The sequence below is a fragment of the Monodelphis domestica genome, chromosome 3 (genome assembly GCF_027887165.1).
Source record: "Monodelphis domestica isolate mMonDom1 chromosome 3, mMonDom1.pri, whole genome shotgun sequence".
Taxonomy (NCBI): Eukaryota; Metazoa; Chordata; class Mammalia; order Didelphimorphia; family Didelphidae; genus Monodelphis; species Monodelphis domestica.
This window is the reverse complement of record NC_077229.1, coordinates 82,421,680-82,446,229: the sequence shown is the minus strand read 5'-3', so window position 1 is coordinate 82,446,229 and position 24,550 is coordinate 82,421,680. Positions and strand designations below refer to the sequence as shown.

General features: G+C 40.5%; 1 protein-coding gene across 1 annotated transcript; it reads left to right on the top strand.

Moving 5' to 3' along the window:
• Positions 1-412: 412 nt before the first annotated feature.
• Positions 413-23,725, top strand: HSH2D (hematopoietic SH2 domain containing). The gene is made up of 5 exons (XM_056820984.1): positions 413-552; positions 2,792-2,881; positions 9,720-9,885; positions 19,885-20,034; positions 22,017-23,725. Exons 1-5 carry the CDS (start codon positions 443-445, stop codon positions 22,638-22,640), a joined length of 1,140 nt encoding a protein of 379 aa, XP_056676962.1. The 5' UTR covers positions 413-442; the 3' UTR covers positions 22,641-23,725.
• Positions 23,726-24,550: the final 825 nt, after the last annotated feature.

The window sequence follows — 24,550 nt, the reverse complement described above, 5'->3', positions numbered from 1 at the left end:
TGTGTGCCAGGCACTATCCTGGTTGGGAACACCAGCCAAAGAGTGTTTTGTGAGAAGCTGATCTATGCAACCCAGTGCCTTCAGTTCTTTAATATTTATTGATTGGTTTGTTTCTTCTTCTTATCCCCTCATTAGAATGTGAGCTCTGTGACTACAAGGACCTACATGACTCATTTAGCTGAGTCTCCCACAGAGCCCTGAATAGAGTGGGTCCTTAATAAAATGTGTTGGTTGAACGCATGAACAAAAAACAGATTGTAATTTTATATTCCCAGATGTCTGAGGTCAGTGTTATGTATTCACCAGCGGCCCCAAAAGCCTCGGGCTCACAAAGGAGCCTAACCTGAGGAAAGGAGGGGGCCTGGGGCTGAGCTGATCAGACTTGAATTTTCACTCCCTTTATAACAGGTGGCTCGCAGAGGGAGAGGACATTAAAGGCCAAATGCAGGCACCATCACTTTCCTCTCATCTGAATGGGTTTGGAGAGACTCGAGCCAGCTGGCTGATGCAAGATGGGATCCCTACGTGGTACCATGGCGCCATTTCCAGAGAGTAAGTTCCCCTCCTCTTGTGTCAGCAGTGGGCCAAGCAAAGGATCCTCCCCATCTTGCCCAGAATCAGAGAAGAAGCTGGAAATTCTGGGTATCCACAACTTAGACATTAGAGATGAAACTTCTTGCAAACTCTGCACTGTTAAAGCAATACATTTCTCAGCTCCGGCAAAGAATGATGGTAATGCAAGTGGAGGAAGGCAAGAGAAGCAGGTGGCTACCTGCGGCTATGTTCTCCTGGGTTCCAGGTCTCTGCTTACATGCCTTCGAGTCCCCCCCCCTTTTTTTTTCTTCCTTATAACCCTCACCTTTTGTCTTGGAGTCGATACTGTGTATTGGTTCCAAGGCAGAAGAGTGGTAACGGCTAGGCAATGGGGGTCAAATGACTTGTCCAGGGTCACACAGCTAGGAAGTGTCTGAGACCAGATTTGAAGCCAGGACCTCCTGTCTCTAAGCCTGGCTCTCAATCCACTGAGCTACCCAAATGCCCCCAAATTTCTCCCTTTCTATGCACAGAACAGAGTGTCAGGAAGAAATATCATTAATAGTGATAATAGGGCATAGCTGGGTGCTCAGTAGATTGAGAGTTAGGCCCAGAGACAGGAGGTCCTGGGTTCAAATCTGTCTTAGAACCTTCCTAGATGGGTGACCCTGGGCAAGTCACTTGACCCCCCATTGCCTAGCCTTATCACTCTTCTGCCTTGTAACCAATACACAGTATTGATTCCAAGATGGAAGGGGGGGGGGGTTAAATAGCGATAAAAACTAGTATTTCTATTGGATTTTAAAGTTTGCAAAGTGCTTGACATATATATGTATATTATATACATATTTTTTAAAAATAAAAAACCCTTATCTTCCGTCTTATAGGCAATGGGGATCAAGTGACTTGCCCAGGGTCACACAGCTGGGCAGTGTCTGAGGCCAGATTTGAACCTAGAACCTCCTGTCTCTGGGCCTGATTCTCAATCCACTGAGCCACCCAGCTACCCCTATATATGTATATTATTAAGCAGCTAGGTGGTACAGTGGACACCCCACAGGACTTGAAATCAGGAAGTCCTGGGTTCAAATCCTTCCTCAGATACTTTCTGTCTGAGTGGGCTGAAGAAAGTCACTTAAATCTCTCTGTAACTCAGTTTCCCCATCTATAAAATGGGAATAATAATAGCACCTACCTTGCACGATTGTTGGAAGGTTCAAATGAGTTAACATATAGAAAGTTCTTTCTGAGCCATGAAGTGCCTCATAAACACTACCTAGTATTGTTGGATCAGAGTGCCAGGCCTAGAATAAGGAAGATTCATCTTCCTGAGTTCAAATTCATCCTCAGATACTTCTTAGCTATGTGACCCTGGGCAAGTCACTGTACCCTGTTTGCCTCAGTTTCCTCATCTGTAAAATGAGCTGGAGAAGGAAATGGAAAATCACTTCAGTATATTTGCCAAGAAAACTCCAAATAGGGTCATGAAGAGTCAGATACAACTAAAAAATAAAAGAAATACTTTTGAACAGCAGACCTTTCCATATTCTTCCCCTGCCCCCTTCCCACCAGTTACATCCTGTAGGCATCATCATCCCCCACAACCACATGTGCAGAGAGTGATCCAGTTCTGTCTTGGCAGATTCCAAAATACATTCCAAAAAGTTATATAATCATGAGACTGGCAGCTGCTGTAGAATGTTCTATACATGAAGCCTAAAGCTGGGAGAGGACCCCAGTTGCAGCTGGACCAACCTAAGCCTGAGCAGAAATACCAGCTCCCACCTCCCTGCCATTCATTCCCCAGCCTATGGCTATAGGGGCATGTTTAGCTTAAAGAAGGGAAAATAAACTAATCAACTAGCTCCACATCAGACAGCTCCTATGAAGATACACATAAGACTGAGTGAAAAACTCAAAGAGAGAGTGAGCTCTCCGTCATCAGAGTTGCTCCAACAGAGGTTGCTTGATCAGTTTTGGGGCATGATGAGCTAGAGAGGCTGGACTAGATGACCTCTGAAGTCTTTTCTAGCTCTATAATTCAGAGATGAGAGCCTTAGAGTGGAGGTAGGAGAGGGGATTTGGAAGAAGCCAAGGTTTACATGATATTTTTTTAATGGAGAGGAAGGAGGCAGAATTGTCAAAAAACTTTCCCAGGGTTGTGGGGTGGAAGGTAGTGTCTGAATGGGTAGCCAAAGGTTGATTGAGTCTTGGGATTTGTCCTGGCACCATTTCAGGCTTGTTTATATTGTTTTAGAGCCGCTGAAAGTTTGCTCCAGGAGAAACCACCAGGATGTTTCCTAGTACGCATGAGCCAGAGTCATGTGGGCTACACACTCTCCTACAGGTAAGCAAATAAAACCGAATGGGGATCCCCTCCCTTTCTGACCTAATATGGTATATAACAAACTAAAAATATCTAGCTGGAATCAGCTGAGTTCAAATTCCAGTTTGGTCATTTATAATCTTATAATCTATGTGAGGTTGGCAAAGTCATTTCATCTTTCTGGATCTTGGTTTCCTTGTTTGTAAGATGAAAAGGTGGAACTAAATGACATCTAAGATCTTTTCCAGCTTTAAATCTCTGATCTCTGATCCTGTAATATTACTAATTCATAATACAAGAAAGACTGAGTTTGGCACTTTCTTGCAGTGAAGGGTCAGGGAGCAGAAGACAAGACAGGAACAAATCTCTTCTAATTTCTTCTATTTGCATAGGAGAAGGCTTGGTCTGAATTAGTTATTAAGTTCAAACTTTTTAATATGTTGTATAAACTTTCTGGACTAGTTTACATGAAGAAAGTCTCAACAAAGTTCCTGTGGCCCACTTTTTAAGCAATGAAGAATTTTTTTTTGTATTTTTGTATTCCCAGAACTTAACACAATGCCTGGCACATAATGTGAAGATTAAATTTAATTCTCCCCTGATTATAACAATGTAAATACTTACTCTCCCCTGATGGTGAAGATTAAATTGTAACCCCTGCCTATTTTTAGATTTAATTCCCCAAAGTGTAAACACCCTACTTAAAAGTTAAGTATGAAGATCTGCCCCCTTTTAGACTTAATCACCAAAGGTGAAAACACCCCATTCACACTTGAGTGGGGGAGGTCTGTGAGATCCACCTGTGGGATAATGGGTGAAGAATCAGAATCAACTGACTACCTTCTAGGCAGTCCTAGAGCAGAGTATTGACTGTGATTGTTAGACATAGAATTAGAGGAAGCCACAGGAAGTGACACAAAAGAAGCATCTTGAAAAGGAGCTGTTACTTCCTGCGAGACATAGGTTTTCATTTTTTGGAAGTGGAGACTGAGGACAATTCTTCATTCCTTGATCTGCTGACTGGACCTGAGACCCTGGTTTCCTGGTGTAGCTGATAAAGAATCTACTGACTGGACTGACACGTGGTGACTGAAAGGCTGACTCTTAACTGCTGGTTTTGCTCTGAAGAGACCAGCCACAGGAAAGACTTTTCCTCTTGTGAGAGGCTCCCTGTATCCCCAGGGCCTCAGCTACAAGGGCCAAGGCCCATCCAGCTAAGAACAAACTCTCCCTGCCTGGGCTGAGAGAAGGGCTAAATTACTTAGTGCTGAGACTAGCTATCTTACCTTATCCTCTCTCTGATTTCTCGCTTCACTCTTTTTACATTTTGTAAATAAATTGTAAATAAAATCTCTTCAGAATTAATTAAATTCCTGATGACCACACTCTCAAATTACCCAGTCTAAACTTTTTAAATGTAATCCCAGGGGGTAGCTGGGTAGCTCAGTGGATTGAGAGCCAGGCCTAGAGACCAGAGGTCCTGGGTTCAAATCTGTCCTCAGACACTTCCCAGCTGTGTGACCCTGGGCAAGTCACTTGAACCCCATTGCCTTAGCCCCTTACCACTCTTCTGCCTTGGAACCAATACACAGTATTGACTCCAAGACAAAAGGTAAGGGTTTTAAATAAATAAATGTAATCCCTTTCCCCCTTCACAATAGTAATTGCTGAATAAATGTTTATTGATTAATTGAAATTAACATTCTTCCCTGAAAGTCTATGCCTATTGTAGCTGCTAGACCTGGAGATCTTCAATTCATGGTTTCCCAGTTTAACAGACAGACATGTCTTTCTCATATATTTCTGCCTGTCTTGGTGCTTGCAAAATTCTTTAACCCAAAAACAATAAAGCAAAGAAAACAGAAAAGAAAAACCTTGCTTTCCCTCTCAGAGGAAAAGACTATTCCCAAGAGGGTTTCAAAAAGCAAAAGAAGATCTGAAGTTATCTAAAGGTTACTTTCTTACCTTAAGTATCAAATGAGATCATATCAGTAAAGTGCTTAGCACAATGCCTGGCACACAGTAGGCATTTAATAAATGCCCTGCCCCTCCTCTTCAAGTGAGAAACCAAACATTCCTAAGGGAAATTCTTCTGGGCCCCTGCCACACACACACACACACACACACACACACACACACATACATATATATATATATAAGAAATTTCTTCATGGAATCCTGCAACACATAGAGATCTAGACAAAATTTTCAATAAATAAATAAATGAATGAAGATTTAATAAAATTATTATATGCCAAGCTCTGTGCTAATTGCCAGATAGAAATGCCAAAGCAAAACCATTTCTAGTATTTATTTATTTGGGTTTGGTTGTGAGAGGGCAGGCTCTTTAATTTAAATTAATTGTTTTTCAACTATTTTCTCTCCCTCCCACTTTCCTTTCCTATTTTAAAAAGAGAAGGAAAAGTAAAGAAACCCTTATAATAAAAAAGTGTCAAGCAAATCAAATTCCCATATTGGCCATGTTCAAAAAATATTTCCCTCATTCTGCACTGAGTCTGTCACCTCTCTGACATGAGGTAGATAAACTTAGTCTAAAAGAGAGAAACACAATTGACAAATGGGCAAGGGATATGAATAGGTAGTTTTCAGATGAAGAAATCAAAACTATCAATAATCACATGAAAAAGTATTCTAAATCCCTCTTGATTAAAGAAATGCAAATCAAAACAATTCTGAGGTACCACCTCACACTTAGCAGACTAACCAACGTGGCAATAAAGGAAAATAATAAATGTTGGAGAGGATGTGGCAAAATTGGGATACTAATACATTGCTGGTAGAATTGTGAATTGATCCAACCATTCTGGAAGGCAATTTGGAATTATGACCAAAGGGCTTTCAAAGAATTCATGCCCTTTGATCCAGCAATACCACTACTAAGTCTGTACCCCAAAGAGTTTAAAGAAAAAGCATATACAAAAATATTTTATAGCCAGCCTTTTTGTGATATCAAAAAAATTAGAAAATGAGGGATTGCCCTTCGATTAGGGAATGGCTGAACAAATTGGGATACATGATGGTGATGAAATACTATTATACTATAAGGAATGATAATTATTTGATTTCTATATGAACTGAGAAGACCTTCATGAACTGATGCAGAATGAAATGAGCAGAACCAGGAGAACATCATACACAGTAACTGAAATATTGTGGAATGATCAAATGTAAGCAACTTTGCTACTAGTAGCAATGCAATGATCCAGGACAATCCTGTGAGACTTATGAGAAAGAATGCTGTCCACGCCAAGAGAAAGATAATTTGTTTTATAAAGTTATGGGGATAGGTGAAGCTAGGCGGGTCAGTGAATAGAGTACCAAACCTGAAGACAGGAGGTCATGGGTTCAAATGTGACCTTAGACACTTCCTAGCTATAAGATCCTGGGAAAGTTACTTGACCCCCATTGCCTAACCCTTACCACTCTTCTGCCTTGGAACCAATACATAGTATCGATTCTAAAAACAGTAGGGTTTTTTTGTTGTTTTTTTTTTAGTTAGAGAGATAGCTAACTGAGCCATAGGGGAGTAGGTTGCTCTTGGAAAGGGTGTGTCAGTAACAAAGTTGATTGGATTTGGGTTCCAAAACAAAAAACTAGAGGTAGAGAGGGATCTTAAGGATGGTGGCTAGTGGGAAGTTGTCTGGGGAGTGTAATCCCTACAAGGTTCCTGAAATACCAAGGAGTAGAGTCCTGGATGGACTCTGGGTGGAAATCTTCCCATTAGATCCCTATAAATTCCTAAATATATTATAGACAAGGACTCAACTTGTACTCACTCAGGAGTTGGGTCCCACAGAGAAAAGCTATTATCTAATGTTAGTGGTGTCTTCTGTGAGAGTGCTACAATCTACAGTTATGTCACAAGTCCTCACCAATGAGTTTACCTTTAATAGTCAGTTACTAGACCAATTAGCTCAAAGCAAAGGCATTTACTAAGAGGGCATAATAAAAATGATAACTAGAAAACATCCCCTCTAAATTTGGAACACATTCTCCCACAAATAAACACATTGCCATTAGGAAACGTGATTACATACTTAAGAGTACTCGTGGAGTAAAGCAATAAGGCCTCTGGAACTGCAGGTCCCCTAATGTCCTTTCCCTTCTTGTGGCATCCTGCTCCCCTGAACACAGTATCTCTGCTGGTTAGTCACTCAGAGGGGCACATTAAATCATCTTTATAACTCAACTCTCAGCTGGTGAGATTAATCTCCCTTTTATCTCTGCAGATTCTCTTTGTCTCTCTATCTCTCTGTTTCCCTATTTGACTCTGTCTCTGCATCTGGGTCTATCTGTCTGTTTCTCCCTCTCTTTCATACTAGTTTTTTGCTCTACTGAAAAACATGGTTGATGAAAGCAAAAGAACATTAAAGAGAGAAATTCCCTGCCCTTACCAGGGACGCAGAGATCTCAGTCAAAGATCTACTTTTATTGTTCAGTCATAGCAGTCATGTCTAACTTTTTGTGACCCCGTTTGGCATTTTCTTGGCAAAGATACTGGAGCATTTTGCCATTTCTTTCTCCAGGGATCTACTTCAGTGAATGGATAAAGAACACATATTTCAAACATTAATTATTTGGATGACTGCCTTGATTTCCCTGGAATTTATACTAATAATTGTTCCAGAAAAGTCCTTCTTCACAGAAATGACACCATGGACCAGCTCTATAAGAATTCTTCTTTTTTTTTTTACCAATTACATGTATAACAAATTTCCACACATATTTTCCCAAGTTATATGATTGAACTTACCTCCTTCCCTCCCTTTCCTTTCCCCTAGCTAGCAGGAGATTTGGTCTGTGTATTATCATTTTTATCATGCAAAACACATTTCCATATTGTTCATTTTTGTGAGTACTCTTATAAAACTGAAACCCCCAAATATAAACTCAAATCAACAATTGAAAAATAGTGTGCTTTCATCTGCATTCCGACTCCATAGTTCTTTGTCTGAGGGGGATAGCATTTTTTGTCATAAATCCCGAGGAATTGTCCTGGATCATTGTATTGCTGATAATAGCTAAGTCTATCACTATTGAATATTCCACAATATTGCTGTTACTGCATACAATGTTTTCCTGGTTCTGCTTATTTCACTCTGCATCAGTCCATGAAGGTCTTTTTAGCTCTTTCTGAAATCATCCAGTTCATCATTCCTTACAGCACAATAGTATTCCATCATCATCATATACCACAGTTTGTTTAGCCATTCCCCAATTGATGGACATCCCTTCAATTTCCAATTCTTTGCCACCACAAAAAGAGCAGCTGTAAATAGTTTTGTATAAACAGTTCCTTTCCCATTTTTAAAAAATCTCTTTGGGATACAGACCTAGTAGTGGTATTTCTAGATCAAAGGATATGCATTGTTTGTTTCATAACCCTTGGGGCATAATCCAGAATGGTTAGATCACTTCACAACTCCACAGGCAATGTATTTGTGTCCCAATTTTGCCACATCCCCTCCAACATTTATCATTTTCCTTTGCTGTCATATTGGCCAATCTGATAGGTGTGAGATAGTACCTCAGAGTTGTTTTAATTTGCATTTCTCTAATCCAGAGGGACTGACATTTTTTCATATAATTATTGATAGCTTTGATTTCTTTATCTGAAAATTGCCTATTCCTATCCTTTGTCCATTTGTCAATTGGAGAATGACTTGAATTCTTATAAATTTGACTTAGTTCTTTATATATTTGAGAAATGAGACCTTTATCAGAGAAATTCGTTATAAAAAATTTCCCCTGGTTTGTTGTTTCTGTTCTAATCTTGGTTGCATTGGTTCTGTTTGAAAAATCATTTTAGTTTAATATAATCAAAATTATATCTGGTAATGTTCTCTATCATTAGTCATAAATTCTTCCCTTCTCCATAGATGCAACAGGTAAACTATTCTATGTTCCCCTAACTTATAATATAACCCTTTATATCTAAACCATATACCCATTTACACCTTATCTTGGTATAGGGTGTGAGATATTGATCTATACCTAATTTTTGCCATATTGTTTTCTAATTTTCCCAGCAGTTTCTGTCAAATAGTTCTTATTTCCAAAACTGGGATCTTTGGATTTATCAAACAATAGATTGCCGAGGTCATTTATTCCTAATCTCTTCCATTTATCTGCCCTTCTATTTCGTACTCAGTACCAGATTGTTTTGATGATCATTGCTTTGTGGTACAGTTTAAGATCTGGAACTGCTAGGCCACCATACTTCACCTTTTTTTATTATTTCCCTTGGTATTCTTGATTATTTGTTCTTCCAGATGAATTTTGCTATTACTTTTTTCTAGTTCCTTAAAATAGCTTTGATATTTTCATAGTTTGATTGGTATGGTACTGAATAAATAAATTAATTTAGGTAGGATTATAATTTTTATTATATTATCTCAGCCTACCCATGAGCAATTAATGTTTTTCCAGTTGTTTAGATTATAAGAAGTATTAAAAATGAAGAGCTAAGGTCTGATTCAGAAAGCTGCCACTGATTTTGGTTAATAAATAAAACAACCTTTTTCAGTATGAAATCTGCCTTCCCAGATCTTTCCTCTTCCTTCCCCACTTTTTCCTTGATCCTCCCCTTCCTGACTTTCTCTTCCCTTTTTCCCTCTCCTCAAGGTATATGGAGTGGTACCTGGTCTATGATCAAGAACTAAGGCATAAAGGCACATGATGACTTAACACATTCTCTCAGGGAAAGAGGACCAATTCTCTCTCATCTCTTAGTTTGGGTGTGGGAGAAACTGGTTTCCATTTCCAACCCCAATCCTGAACCCTGACATAGCTCCTCTCACATAGACACTTGACCTGACACATAGTCTCTTTCCCTCAGATCCAAGGACCGCTGCCGCCACTTCATGATCAAGCTTTTACCTGATGGCTGCTTGGCAATCCCTGGAGAGAAAGGTGTCCATGCAACATTAGTGGAACTAGTGAGCTTCTATCAGAAAAATGCCATCCAGCCCTTTGAGGAACTGCTAACTCAACCATGTGGCCGGGTGAGGAGGAGAAGACAGTGGGTGGGAGGGACTTCACAGGGAGCCTCTACCACATCACTGGTGAATGGATGGAACTGGTCAGGGCTATCCTTCCCCAGAAGCCAGAAGCGTGAGCTTCTGTAAAATGAGATAGATAGTAGAATTACTCCATTTCCTGGCAAGATATCTGAAGATCCTATCAGGAGGGACTTCTTACAGGTCTGGTCATGTACCCAAACTCTGCTCCAAACATATGTAGGAGAAGTAACCACACACAGGGTTAATCTAGCTGATGAATGTAGGGTTCTATAATAATAGTATTAATTTTCTTTTCCCTCTACATTATTTTCCTTGTGTATGTTTTAAAAATTTGTACCCTGGGGACTTCATTTCCCAGCATTCTTTACTCTTCCCAGGGTTTCCTTGTCTTGCATCCCTGTGTTGCGCCCTAGCCTGGGTTTGTTTATAGATTTGCTGAAACACACACTGCACAGCTTTTTGATTTTTGCTTTTTGCTTTGGCTTGATCATGGCAGGCTGCTGGGTCTCTGGTTCTTTGTTCTGCTCACTTGGCTGAAGGAACCCCTTTCTCTCTCACTTTGTTGTTGTTGTTATTAAATCCTATAAATTTAAGTATTATTAGTCTTACACTTGGTAATTTTATCAGCTTCTTTAGATTCAATGATCATCTCTATACAAATGATTCTCAGATCTACCTATCCATAGATCTCTCTCCTGAGTTCCAGTCCTACATTGCCAACTATTTTTTGGATATCTCGAATTGGCTATCTCATAAATATCTCAAACTCAACATGCCCAAAACCCCTCCTCTATTTCCTACCAAATCCTCTGTTCTTCTAAACATTTCTATTGAGAATATGATCATCCCTTCAATTACCCAGGCTTCTAACCTCATTGTCATCCTTCATTCCTCACTGTCATTCTTCTAATCTATTGCCAAATCTTATTGCTCCTACCTTCACAACATCTGTTGCATTTGTCTTCTTCCCACTCCTGCTAGTTCTTGGCTTCTTCACCTCACACATGGACTACTGCAATGGTTTTCTAGTTGGTTTTCTCTGCCCCAAGTCTTTCTCCACTCCAATCCATCCTCCCCTCAGGTGCCAAAATTATTTTCCCAAAATGTAGGTCTGACCATGTCACCCCTAGTCAATAAATACCATTATTCCAAAATCAAGTATAAAGTCCTCTCTTTGGCATTCAGAGTCTTTCATAATCTGGCCCCCTTCCTACCTTTCCAGTTTTCTTATACTTACCTCCCTTCCTTCCACACATTCTACAGTCTTATTCCTTGAACTCAGCACTCTAGTTCTAGCCTCCATACTTTTCCATTGACAGGCATGCCATCTCTGTACCTGGAGTATTTTCCCCTCTTCATCTCTACCTCCTGGATTCCCTAGCTTTCTTTAAGACTCTAGGTGACAGATGAGAGGTCTAGGGTTCAAATATGACCTCCAATACTTCCTAGCTGTGTAACCCTGGGCAAGTCGTTTAACCCCCATTGCCTAGACCTTACCACTTTCCTGCCCTAGAATAGTATTGATTCTAAGATGGAAGGCAAGGGTTTAAAAAAAAAAAAGAGCTCAAATCCCACCTTTTGTAGGAGGCCTTTCTTCACTCCCTAAGCTGCTACTCCCTTCCCCTCTGAGATTACCTTCCATTTATATTGTAAAACTTACATGTACCCATTTATTTACATATTTTCTCCTGTATTGGAATGTGAGCTCCTTGAGGGTGTGAGGGTTAAAAATAGGGGTTTTGACAAAATAAGAGAATAGCTTTTAATAATGTAAGTTTTAATGAGAATAGAGTAGAATTGTAAATTAATATTATCCCTTTAAGCCAGAGAAAAGAAAACTTCCAGCAGCTTTTAACAATTAACAATTTAATTTAATTAAAATACAGATAGTAAGGAAATATGTAAGTAAAATGAATATAGTAGAGGAGAGAAATATAGGAAAGAGGTAGAGAAAGAAAATTTCCTAATGTCTATACTAGTTATCCTATAACTATCTATAACTACCTATAATTACTACCTACAATTGCCTATATCTACTTGTAACTGCCTATAACTAACAATTATCCCACAAAGTTCCAACCCAATCCAGCCCAATCAAAAACAACCTAATTAGTGTTTAATCCAACCCCAATTAGGTCTGTCAATGAAGACCAGCCACCTTCCAACCCAGAAAAGGTCAAAAAGCCCTCTAAAGGCCAATGCCCACCTTTTTAGTCCAGCAACTAAATGCCAACCACCAACCCAACACATTCCCAGCAGCCAACTTCCCCACAACTGCCAGCCCTAACTGTCAGCAACTGATCATCCAATTGCCAGCCCCAACTGTTTGCAATTCACACTGGCCTCTTTTATAACCTTTTTCTACCTCACTTCCTGTCTTTATGGTTCCTCCTTCCTATCTCTAGGGTTTCTACTTCCTGTCACTTTGGACTGGTTAATCCCTACACATCTCTATGGTAAGAGGATCTCCAGGTCCTCCATTAAATTAAAAGAAGAATAAAGAATTCCTTTTTTACAAGAGAAAGGATTATCTTCTGCCTTTTTTGTATCCTGGGTACTTTGCCCAGTGCCTGGGAAGTTCTCAGGAAATGATTATTGACTGACTTTTGAATTTGAACCAAGTGTAAGACTTTACATTTATTCCCTATTAAATTTCATCTCAATGAGATTCAGCCCAGTGTTGTAGCCTATCAAGAACTCTTTAAATGCTAACTCTACCATCCAGGTTCAAAACTCTCTTTCCCAGCTTTGGGTCAGCTTCAAATTTGATAAATTTTGTCTTCTTCCAGATTATTGACAAAATATCCAACAGCAAACGATCAAAGTGAAGATTCCATAGTGACTCGACTGGAGTCCTTCCAAGCTAGTATGAAGTCATTCATCTATTTGATTAGTCTCTGAGTCTAGCCTTTGAATCAGCAGTGAATTCATCTAATTTTACCACTGTCTAGCCCAATTTTTTCCATCTTTTACCAAGAATAATAAGAGATACTTCATCAAACACTGATAAAATATGAGTAGAAACTGTTTTTAGGGTGAAAACTCTCTACAATATTCCTTTGATGGATCAGTTTAGTGGTCCTGTCCTAGAGGGTCATAAGGTTAGGTAGCATTGAGCTGTATTGTGTGTTTGCTTGTTAAACAGACCTTTTCCTATTTTGTTTGCTTTTTAGTTTAAATTTTTTCAATGAACAAAAATCTGTTTTCTCTTCCAAGGCAGCTAGGTATCAAAGTGGATAGAGTGCCAGGCTTGGAGTCCAAAAGACACATTTTCCTGAATTCAAATCTGGCCTCAGACACTTACTAGCCATGTGACCCAGGGCAAGTTGATTAACTCTGTTGGTCTCAGTTATTCCATCTGTAAAATGGGCTGGAAAAGGAAGTGGCAAACCCCTCCAGTATTTCTATTAAGAACACGCCAAACATGGTAACAAAGAGTCAAACACTACTGAAAACAACTCAACAAAAAATTTTCTCTCACTCCTTCCCTATCTACTGAGAAAAAAAAATCTTGTAACAAATATGCATAAACAAAACAAAATCCAACATTGGCTGTGCACAAAAAAATATGGTTTATTCTACACCCTGAATCTATTATCTGTCTGTCAAGATGCAGATAACATGCTAGAATTGTGATTGGTTATTGATAATATTGGAGTTCTTAAGTCATTTTGGAGGGGTGTATGGGGCATTCCAGAAGGACTAGCACTTCAGATATGAAGGCTTACCAAGCCCTTTTCAGGGCTGCTCATCCACCAATGGTGTCTGCCCTTCACCAAGCTCTCACTTCTGGCTCTAGGAAGTTGTAGCATAGATAACAGCCACACCAAGAAAACTGTCTCAGCAGATGGGCTTAACCAGGCTGAAGGTAACCGACAGACCTCAAACCTGTTGGTGAACTAAGGGGATGTTTATCCCAAGTTTGTGAAGACTTCCTCAGGCAGAATGGTTAGATGAGAACAATGTATTTCAACAGCTATGGAGTACTTAGAGCTGGGTCAAATGTAGAAAACACAAAGGTCATTCACTACATCCTGGCCCATTGCCAGTCATCCTGACTTTTTTGTCTTGCCACTGGCTTTGGATGACTCTAGAAGAGAGAGTGAGGTGGGTGACTGTGCAACTCTGCCTCACTTACATCCAATTCAAGCACAAGTCATGTCCGCACCCCTTGATGTCATTAGTCCTCTTCAAAAACAAAGGATGAACAAGATGTTTTGAAAGTCATATTTCTCTCTTGTAGTCCCCTCTCAGCATAATCAAGTTTTTCCCTAGATGATTCCACCATCTCCAGCAGTTCATTATATATAAACCACTGCTTCCCTCTTTCAAGTCCAGTAAAAGATGTTTATGGGTCATCAAGCCTGGTGCTTCCTGGGATGGTTTGACAGCACCTGCCTCTTCTGGCCTCATTGCTCTTTTGACATTAACTAATTTCTGGACAACACATGCAGCACTAACTGGGAGAGCTTTTTTCCTTCCTGCTGAAATATGCCATCAATGTGGACTCTGCCTGTCAAATTTTAATCTGGTCTTTGTGAACATTCCAAAATTCTGACTTTGGGATCCTATGGTTTCTCTGTATGAGACTAAATGTGGATCTTTTAAACCTTTCCACTGGACACAACTGTTTCCCTTCTTCAATCATCTACCACTGCCTTAATATTTCTGATGCATATCTTCAATACAGGGTTCAGACAATTCCTCTCCAGCCAGGTGTGGTAGCTTTAGTGTGACACATTCTAACTTGCTACTCTGAAGTCTTCAAATTGCCTTCGAATTACCTTCTCTCAATTTCCAGATGTGAACTTCCCCCAGATACATGACTCAGGACATTGTTAGATTTATTGGTTGGACTGAATATATTAATCGGTGGTCACCTGTTATTTAACTTCTAAATCCCAAAATGAATTACTAAAGTAGAATGGAATTTATGGTAGTTTTATTTACAATAGAGGAAGATTTAAGGAAGAGAGAAAAAGGGGAAGAGAGAGAGAGAGAGAGAGAGAGAGAGAGAGAGAGAGAGAGAGAGAGAGAGAGAGAGAGAGAGAGAGAGAGATCTGGCTTCCTCTAAACCATTTAGAAATTCTAAGGTACCAGTCAGGGAAAAGGAATCTCAAGATGATGGGCCTTTCTCAGAGGTTCACACCTCCAGAAAGGGCAAGGAACTAAGTCAGTCTTTACACTCACCATGGTGACCGTCTAAAAAGAAAGTAGTTTGAGGTCTCCTGCACAAGCCTCTCCAGGGGTCCAGTTCCACAGCCAAGTGTCTTCACTCCAAGTCTGAATGTCTGTCTTCCAGTCTCTCAAGTGTCTCTCTTTACTACATCTGAGAGGCTGTCTTCCAGTCCAACTCCGAGTGACTGATTGATCTATATCCTTGTGTGTTTCTGTTTCCTCTATTTAAAGACCTTTTTCTCTTATGTCACCTCCCCTAAATTTTATGTCTACCAATCACAGCAGACGCTCCTCTCCAGGACTGCCCACTCAATGTATGAAATGGGTGTTCACACCTTTTGTAGTTAGTTAACACCTTTTTTGGTTAGTTAACACCTTTTGTAGTTAGTTAACACCTTTTTGTAGTTGAAATGGGTAGATCTACTTTAAATACGGAGTTAACATTTTAGGGGATTAAAATCTAAAAATAGGGGATTACAATTTAATCTTCCCAATAAAGGAAGAGCTAAGTACCTTCATTGTTATAATCAGGGGATAGCCAGATCCAATATTCAAAACATCTTCAGAAAATCTCCCCCATCTCAAGAGAGTCCAAGTCTTTCTCCAACTCTTCTTTCTTGAGGAATGAAGAAAGTCTAGTAACCAATTTCCAAGTATTCTTACATGAGATACTGAAATACACCACTGTTTCAACTCACTTTTCCTACTCACTTACTCATTTGCCTCATTAGAGGGGTAAAACATATACAGAACCAACCAGGAATGGCAGCCTCACCATCCTTAGCTCTATTCTCAGGTGACATACTAATATTAAAAGCCTTTAGAAGGATTCAATGCCAAAGCTTCACATAAACGTTTTAAAGATTTAATAGGGACAGGTAGGTAGCTCAGTGGATGGAGAGCCAGACCTGGAGATAGGAGGTCCTGGGTTCAAATATAGCCTCAGATACTTCCTAGCTGTGTGACTCTGGGCAAGTCCCTCAACTCCAATTGCCAAGCCCTTACTACTCTCCTGTATTGGAACCCATACTTAGTATCAGTTCTAAGAAAGAAGGTAAGTTTTTTTAAAAGATTTAATAATCATTTAATCATCATTCTCCATATTTTAGTTAAAATCATAACCACATCTTACACAAATACACAATAGATAATACATACTTTTATACCCTTAACCTTGCCTTCTAACTGGTCTCCCTGTTTCAAGTGTCTTCACTTCACCCTTCACTTACTGCCAATGTGATTCTCCTAAAACATGGGACTGACCATGTCACCCCCTACTCAATGAACTCTGGTGGCTCCCTCTTACCTCCAGGATCTAATAGAAGATGCCCTAGCATTTAAATCCCTTATAGCCTGCCTCTTTCCTTTCCAATCTTCTTGTACCTTCTCCCTTCCCTTTGATCCAATGACACTAGCCTTCTTGCTGTGACTTAAACATAAACACTCCATCTCCTGATCTAGTGCCTTTGTTGGGAATGTTCTTCCTCCTCATCTTTGCTTCTTCTTCCTTTCCCCAACTTCCTTCAAGATGCAGCTCAAATGCTAGCTTCTTCAGGAGGTCTTTCTTAGCTCCCTCCCAATCTCCTAGTCCTCTTCTGACATAATTTTCCATCTACTCTGCATACATCTAGTAAGTTCCTAGTTATTTTTATATTTGTGTCCTCTGTTCAAATGTGAGGTCTTTGAGGACAAGGACTGTATTTTTGCCTTTTTTTCTTGTGTTTCCAGGGCTTAGTATCTCGTATAAAGTAAACACTTGAGAAATACTTATTGACTCTAGGATCCAATTATCTGGTCTCATTTCATTGTGGGAGAAACACATCCATGTTTGTAGCAGGGTCTCACCTCAAGAATGGAAGAGTCAAACTCCATTAAGTCCAGAGGTTAGAAAAGAATTTTATTTGAAGAAGTGGTTTATGGTGATATAATAACCTATTAGATGGTGGAGTAGTCTGGGGCCTAATCAGGTAGCCTTAAAGGTGATGGATAAACCCAAGGGCTAGTAGAGTAGCCTCTTTGGAGCTAATAGCGTGGAATAGCAGCTCCCCTGTAGAGGGACTACTTCCACCGTAGAGTGGCAGCTCCCACAGCCTGTGGATCAGAATCGGCATATTTATTGGGGTCTGGGAGCTTGTCACCTCCCATTCCAAGTTCAGATGGAGGTATGTTTAGGGGGCTTTGCCATAGAAAATATGGAGCATGAGCAAGTTTGGGAGATTCTTCTGGGATGCCAGAATCCCCAGTGCATGTTCCATGTTTCCCCATTGTTCACCTTGTCATCATTTATCAACATGGGATAGGTCTCACTGCCCTGCTAGAATGAGAATGTAGGGAGTGGGGAATGTGGCACACTGAAGGACTACGATAGGTAATTAATTATGTCTTTCAGTTCTAAGAACAACATGAGTAATTAATAAAACAAAGTAGGCACAAAGCTGATGCCCAACATAGAATATTACAGATCATTCCACAGAATGGGTAGCCAATCAATCTACAATTCATGCTTGACTAATGCTGAAACTACAGGTTTTGCAGTTGATGTTTAACCAATGTTTAAGCAGAAATGTGTGGAAGGGAAAAATGGAGGGAAAGGTAAGGAAAGGAAGGGAAGGAAGATAGCTGGGTCATGTAGGGATTGGAAAGGGAGACCTCTGAAATTCTACAGTTGATGGACAGGAGCTGAGGGCGACAGTTTGGACAGCAAAGGATTGTGGACAGAGAACTGTTGATTGAGATTCTGGAGAGCCGGGAGTCTTCTGATTCAGAGAGCTGTGAAGAGCTGTGAAGTTCAGTTCTGAGTGGCTGAGGGACGCTCCAAAGCCACAAGAGGACCCAGATTTCCTGCCTATAACTCCTGAAGTTGTATTTCCCAAGAAATCCATTCTGTTGTTTCCTCCACCTGCCACCAAGATCTCTGTTCCTGAGGAGGAGCTGGAAAGGACTCACACAAAACCTGAGCCCGGCCCTCTTGCTTCTTCTTGGTCTCTCCTTCCCTTCCTTGAACTGATTTAGATCTAGTTTAATATATAATAGCTTAGAGATCATAAAGAGAGCAGTGAGCTGGGAAAGGGGCTGAGGCGTCTGTGGGCTTGGGCACCGGCCCCTTGATCCAGCTGCTGTGGGTTTTGTTTGACAGGGCAGCCTCCCCCTGTTTTCCTTCAACCTTGTTTCTAGCCCTTCCTTCAAATAAATCCTTAGCTATAAGCCAGATTTGGCTTTGGCCTATCTCTTCAAGTGAAGGGTGTTGGGTAATTGGGAGCAGGGCTCAAAGCTTGAGTCCAGGCCCTTTCTGTGGCAAGACCAGACTAGGTCTGCCACACATTCTCTGCTGAGGAAGGTAGATTAAAAACCTTCCTCAGAAGGTGCTGACAGGGGAACTGCCATCTCTTCCCCTCAGCTTTTGCTCTCACAGGAACTCAGGGGATAAAGTCTGTTGGTATCCCTTGAGAAAGGAGAGAGAAAGTCATCTTTCCTTCTCTCTGGAGGTTACCTCAAACCCCAGGGAGGGAGAGATCCTGCCATCTTCCCTCCATCAACAGGGTTCACCTCAACCCCCAATTCCCTCACCACTTGGTCCACTCCACTGCTTCACTGGTGTTACATCGCCAGGGAGACAAACCACCCAACACTCTTCATTATAAAAAAAAGGAAAGCCTCCCTTCTTTTTTACAGTCACCCCAGCTCCGGGAGGGAAATTGACCAGAATTTCTTAACTCTACTATAACTAGGTTAGGGAATTAAATGAAATCAAATTTTAAAATACACAAATGCTATATTTCAGAGTGTGAGGGTCCCATTCCTATTATTACACCTTACTGCCCACTTTCAGCCCATGTCAATTTGACTTTGAGACTCTGATTAGAAAGGATCCATAGGATTGGATGGCTAGGTGGTGCAATGGATAGAGCACTTAGAATCATTATAGGCTTAGAATCAGGAAGACTCATCTTCATGAGTTCAAATCTATTCTCTGGCTTTTACTAACTGTGTGAACCTGGGCAAGTCATCTAACATTGCTTGCCTCAGTTTTCCCATTTGCAAAATGAGCTGGAGAAGGAAATGGCAACCCCCTCCAATACCTTTGCCAAGAAAACCCCAAAATGAGGTAACAAAGGATTGGACACAACTGAAATGACTCAGCAACAACAAATGAAATGGCTTCAGATTCTGGGATCCTGTATTCTAGAGTCCTATAATTCATGTCTTATTTTCCTTAAATTAAAAACTCCTGTGAATTTATTTCATAAATTCTGGTCTTAGACTCTCTCCTTCTCAGCTAAGTGGTTTAGTGGATAGAGTGCTGGGTTTGAAGTCAAAAAGACTTTAATTTGAAGCCTGCCTCAGGTATTTACTAGCTGAGTGAATCACTGGGTAAATCACTTTACCTCTCTCAGCCTCAGTTTCTTCATCTGTAAAATAGGGATAATAATATCATCTATGTCCTAGGGTTGTTGGGAAGATCAAATAAGATAACATGTAGTGTTCTGCAAACATCAAAGTGTAATGTAAATACTAGCTATTATCATGACTTATTTGTCCTCACTTGGTGGTCCATGAAGGCAAAGAACATATCATTTTTGTGCTGTTATCCCCAGGGCCTCACATAGTTTCTGCTACAGAATAATCAATAAAGATTTAATAATCAACTATCCTTTACTAAGCACCTACTATGTGCCAAGTACTCTGCTTCACTGTGATAAAAACACAAAAATGAGACTGTCCCCACGTTCAAGAAGTTTATATCTCTCACACAGTAGGCACTTGATAAATACAGGTTGAATGAATGGAAAGAAATGACTTTGTTGTTTTTGTTTTTATTTCCAGGTAAATGAAAATGATGTTGAATATGATGATTTCTCCCTTTATTCTAACGTTGCAGTGGGTGGTAAAACCAGCCCAGTGGATGGCTCATCTGCTCCCAAGCTCAAGCCCTGCTTGTCTCCCTCCATCACTGTAAGACATTTTCCCCATACAGATCCTATAGAGCTGAGAATAATATGATCTAAGTGACAGGCAATTAGCAAGGTTCAGAATTAATTGAACTAAACTAAAAGAGTTGCAATCAGTGAATCAACATCAGTCTGAAGAGAAGCCCTAAAGAATTGAAAAAAAAAATCATAGAATCTCAGCTGGAAGGATCTGACTAGCAATCTCCCCTCCAACAAGTAGTCATCCAGCTTCTGTCCAAACACCTCCAGGAAAGGGAAACCTACTAGCTCTGCAGGCATCCCACTCCACCTTTGGATAATGTTCATGGTCAAGATGCTATTCTTGAGGCAGCTGGGTGGCACAGTAATAGATCACCAGGCCTGGAGATAAGATGTGATGTCAGTAATAATAATAATAGCTAACATTAATATTATTGTTGTTCAGGGCAGCTGGTTAGCCCACTGGATTGAGAGCCAGGCCCAGAGATGGGAGGTCCTGGGTTCAAATCTGGATTCAGACACTTCCCAACTGTGTGACCCTGGGCAAGTCACAACTCCCATTTGCCTAGCCCTTACCACTCTCCTGCCTTGGAATCAATACACAATATTGATTCTAAGACAGAAGGTAAGGGTTTAAAAGAGAGAGAGGGAGAGACATAGACATATATATCATTAAAGCCTCACAACAGCCTGTGAAGTAGGTACTGTAGTTATTATTTATCCCCTTAGAATCAAGTTTTTCAGGGGAGGCTAGAGAGAAAATTATTTCACAAAAACATCCCAATTCAATAGTAATTTTTCACATGAGGAAACTGAGGCTCAGGGAATTTCTAAGTCATGAATTCTTGACCTTTTTTGTGTTATGGACCCCATTGGCAATCTAATGAAATAGTGAAATCTATGGACCCTTTCTCAGACTAGTTTTTAAATGCAGAAAACCAATTATTTTGAAATATAGTTATCAATAAAAATATTTTTTAACAAATTCATGGTTCCCAGGTGAAGAATACCACCCTAAATGACTTTCCCACAGCCACCCAACTAATAATTGTTAGAGAGATAGTGTCGCTGCTTGCAGCCACAAATTAATATATTCGTGGGTGGACACCTGAGAAGGAGCATGGAAACTGGGGGGAAATGGGTAAAGAAGAGAGACAGACAGACAGACAGACAGACAGAAAGGGAGGGAGGGAGAGAGAGACAGACAGACAGAAAGGGAGGGAGAGAGAGAGAGAGAGAGGGAGGAAGAGAGAACAGAGAGAGAGAGAGAGAGAGAGAGAGAGAGAGAGAGAGAGAGAGAGAGAGAGAGAGAGAAAGGAAGTGAAGGAGGACTGAGGAACACTTTGTCCAGGCCCTACACAACCTTTTGGTTTAGATCAGTTCTACTCTCTGCCTTGCCCATTCTATATCATGATCCCAGTGTCTCTACTCTTGCTCTTGTCCACATTAAACCTCCCCCCTTTTCATGCCCCTCCTGCCACCTCATTGCTTTGGCTTAAATCTCCATGCCTTTGATAAATGGATGATTAAACACTAGTCTTAAAAATATCATATCAATGGAAATTCTCTTGTCAGACTGAATCATGGAATTTTTAGACTTAGAAATGAACTCAGAATATAAACCACAGAATGTCAGAGTGGAATCTTAGAATATAAAACTTAGAATGTCAGAACGTTAAAGAAGCCTTCAAGAAATACAGTCCAACCCTCTCCTTTCACAGTTAGAGAAGAGGGAATGATCTGTCTGAGACCACACAACTAGTTAGAAGAACTGGGACTAGAACCCAGGTTTCCTCATTCGTAGCTTAGTGTTTTATTTTTTTAGGAAGTTCCAGAAAGGATCATCCCAGTACCCTAATGAAGAATACTTGGCAACACCAAGATCTTGTGTCAGGGAAGGATGCTTAAAAGGGGAGGGAGGAGTAGAAAGGTATAAAAACCAACCTTCTGATATTTCTAAGGTCCAACCCAGGGTGACATAGCCATTCACACTGAGTTCTGTTCCAGGTATCCCTGAGACCCATGCCTCTACCTTGGAAAAAAATGACAGAGAAGCCCAAAGCCAACACATCAGACTCTTCATCCCAACCTTTTGACCAATCACCAGCCACCAGCCATGCTCAGAAGTCAGGGAAAGCCTTGTTGAATAATGCCCCACAAAAAATCTGGAAGAATCTTAAGAATCTGCCTCAGACTGGAAAGAAGATAACAGAGCAAATCAAAAGCCATCTCCTGGATTCAGTAGCAGCTGAGAGGCATGAAGAGGGCCAAGCCAGGGAGGTCCCAAGCCCAGTAGGCAATGAGTCTGTCACCCAAGTAGAAGAGAGTCATTCAGAAAGAGAAGCCCAGAACTCCCCCATAAATATCTATGTAGATCCTTTTGAACAAGCTTCACATCCAAAACACACCTCTCACTCCAAAATTCAACATCTTGGCTTGTCTCTGAGGAAAACAGTTGGGACATCAACCATCCCCATTTCAACGTCTGAGAAACCCATCTTGCCTGGCCCTAGGAGGAGAACAATCTCTTCAGAGACTACAAGCCAGGACAGTCCCTGGTCACCAAGTGATAAACTATGCTTTCTCCCTGAGGAGTACCAGCCACCCCCACCCTTTGCCCCAGGGTACTGAGAGCCCTGAAGGGAATCTAGGGTGATTCAGAATGGCAAGTATTCTGTACTCCAAGTGTGGTCCAGCATAGATGCTACATCTGGAGCACGGTGTTCAATTCTGGACACCCCATCCTAGGACAGACGTTAACACGCTTGAGAGTGTACAGAGGAGAATAACTAGTTGGTAAGGAAACTAGAACTTGATCAATACAAGAACCAATTGAAGAACCTGGAAAATTTTAACCTAGAGGAGAGACTTAGTGAAGATATCGAATTGCTCTCTTCAAATAGCTGAAAGAAACAAGCATTATTTTTTGCCTGGTTCCTGAGAGCAGAACTTTGATCAGTGGGAAAAAAGAACAGAAAAGCTGATTTGATCTCCTTTTAAAACAGACTTGAGTTCAAATGCATACTCTGGCACATCCTAACTGGGCAAAAACCTCTCAGAGCTCCAGGTGACTCTCAACAGTGTCAGAAAAGGTGCCAACCAGTAAGAGTACCAAGAGTTCCCTCATCTGGGAATTCCCAGCACTGAGGAGATTACAAGTTCTGTCTCTATCCCCATACAAAGATGTTTCCAACCTTAGAGCTGACTAACTATGAAACATGATGATTTGGATGGGTAGTGAGATGCCCATCAGTGACTGTCTTCAAATAGAGGCACATTACTTCTAGATAACCACTGTACTGAAGATGTTGGATATGCTTATCTGTGAATATGCATTTCCACTAGTAGAATATACATTCCTTGAGGATTCAGATATTTCCTTTCTAGATGGATGCTACAGTAAATTAAGCCCCTGATCTGAAGTCAGGAAGAGCTGAGTTCAAATATGGCCTTAGGCACTTACTAACTGTATGATTCTGATCAAGTCACTTAATCTATGTCTGCCTCAGTTTCCTGAATTCTAAATCAACGATAATAATAGCAACTACCTCACAGAGTTGTCATAAGTAGCAAAGGAAATTATATTTGTAAAGGGCTTAGCACAATGACTGGCACATCATAGGTAATTAATAAATCCTTGTTTCCTTGCTTCTTGTCTGTCTTCATATGCCCAGCACAGTGTCTTCCATGTTTGTTTAAGAATTTAATAAATATTGTTAAGGTGAATTGTAAAGTGAATTAATGGATGGAGTGGGAATTTAAACCAGGGGATCTCCAAAGTCCCTTCCAACTATTAGAGTCTGATTTTACGGTCTTGGGAGTGAGAGGAGCTATGGAAGAGAAGAACCTTGAGTTCACTGATCTTCTATTGCTTTCTAGCCCCAACACTAAGAAACATAAGCATATAAGCTAGAGTTACCTAAGGATTGGAAAGAATTCAAATTAAGACAACTCATTCTCACAGACAGATCACAGAGATAGTGATGTTTTTGTTTTAGGGGAGGAGTGAGCTACAAACCAATCTCTTTGCTCTTGCCTCGGTTAACTGGAACTGCTTCTTTTAGGAGAAAGGAATTTGTGACAGGCCTGGAAGGTTAGCAGTGGCAGGTGATCAATGTTGACTAACCCAATGAAGCAAAGGAAACAGGGGTCATGGCTGTATATCTCAACCAGCAGGGCTGTAATTAGCAAGAAAGAGTGGCAAAATGGTGCTGGTATATCTTGGGTTGGGCTTGGTCCAAGTAAGCAACCAGGGAAAGGTAAGAGAAGTTAGTACTCATCCCCTAAGGCAAAATGCTCCTTTCCCAACTCAGGATATAATTAGTGTTGAGGAAATCAGGATGGATGTGGAATCAGAGAAAGTGGGTTCAAATCTTGGCTTTACACTTGCTACCCTTATGACCTCAGAACTTATTTCATGTTTCTAGTCCTTAGTTTCCTCAGTTTATAAAATATTGGGCAAGTATGATCTAAATGGTTTCTAATTAATTAATCTGAAATTTTTGTGAACCCATCATTACAAATTGAAGAGTAGGGAACAG

Coding starts and splice junctions, on each gene's coding strand:
- HSH2D (XM_056820984.1), top strand. CDS start 443: ATGCAGGCACCATCACTTTCCTCTCATCTGAATGGGTTTGGAGAGACT. Junction 2,882..9,719: donor GGCTACACACTCTCCTACAG/GTAAGCAAATAA, acceptor TCTTTCCCTCAG/ATCCAAGGACCGCTGCCGCC. Junction 20,035..22,016: donor GCTTGTCTCCCTCCATCACT/GTAAGACATTTT, acceptor GTTCTGTTCCAG/GTATCCCTGAGACCCATGCC.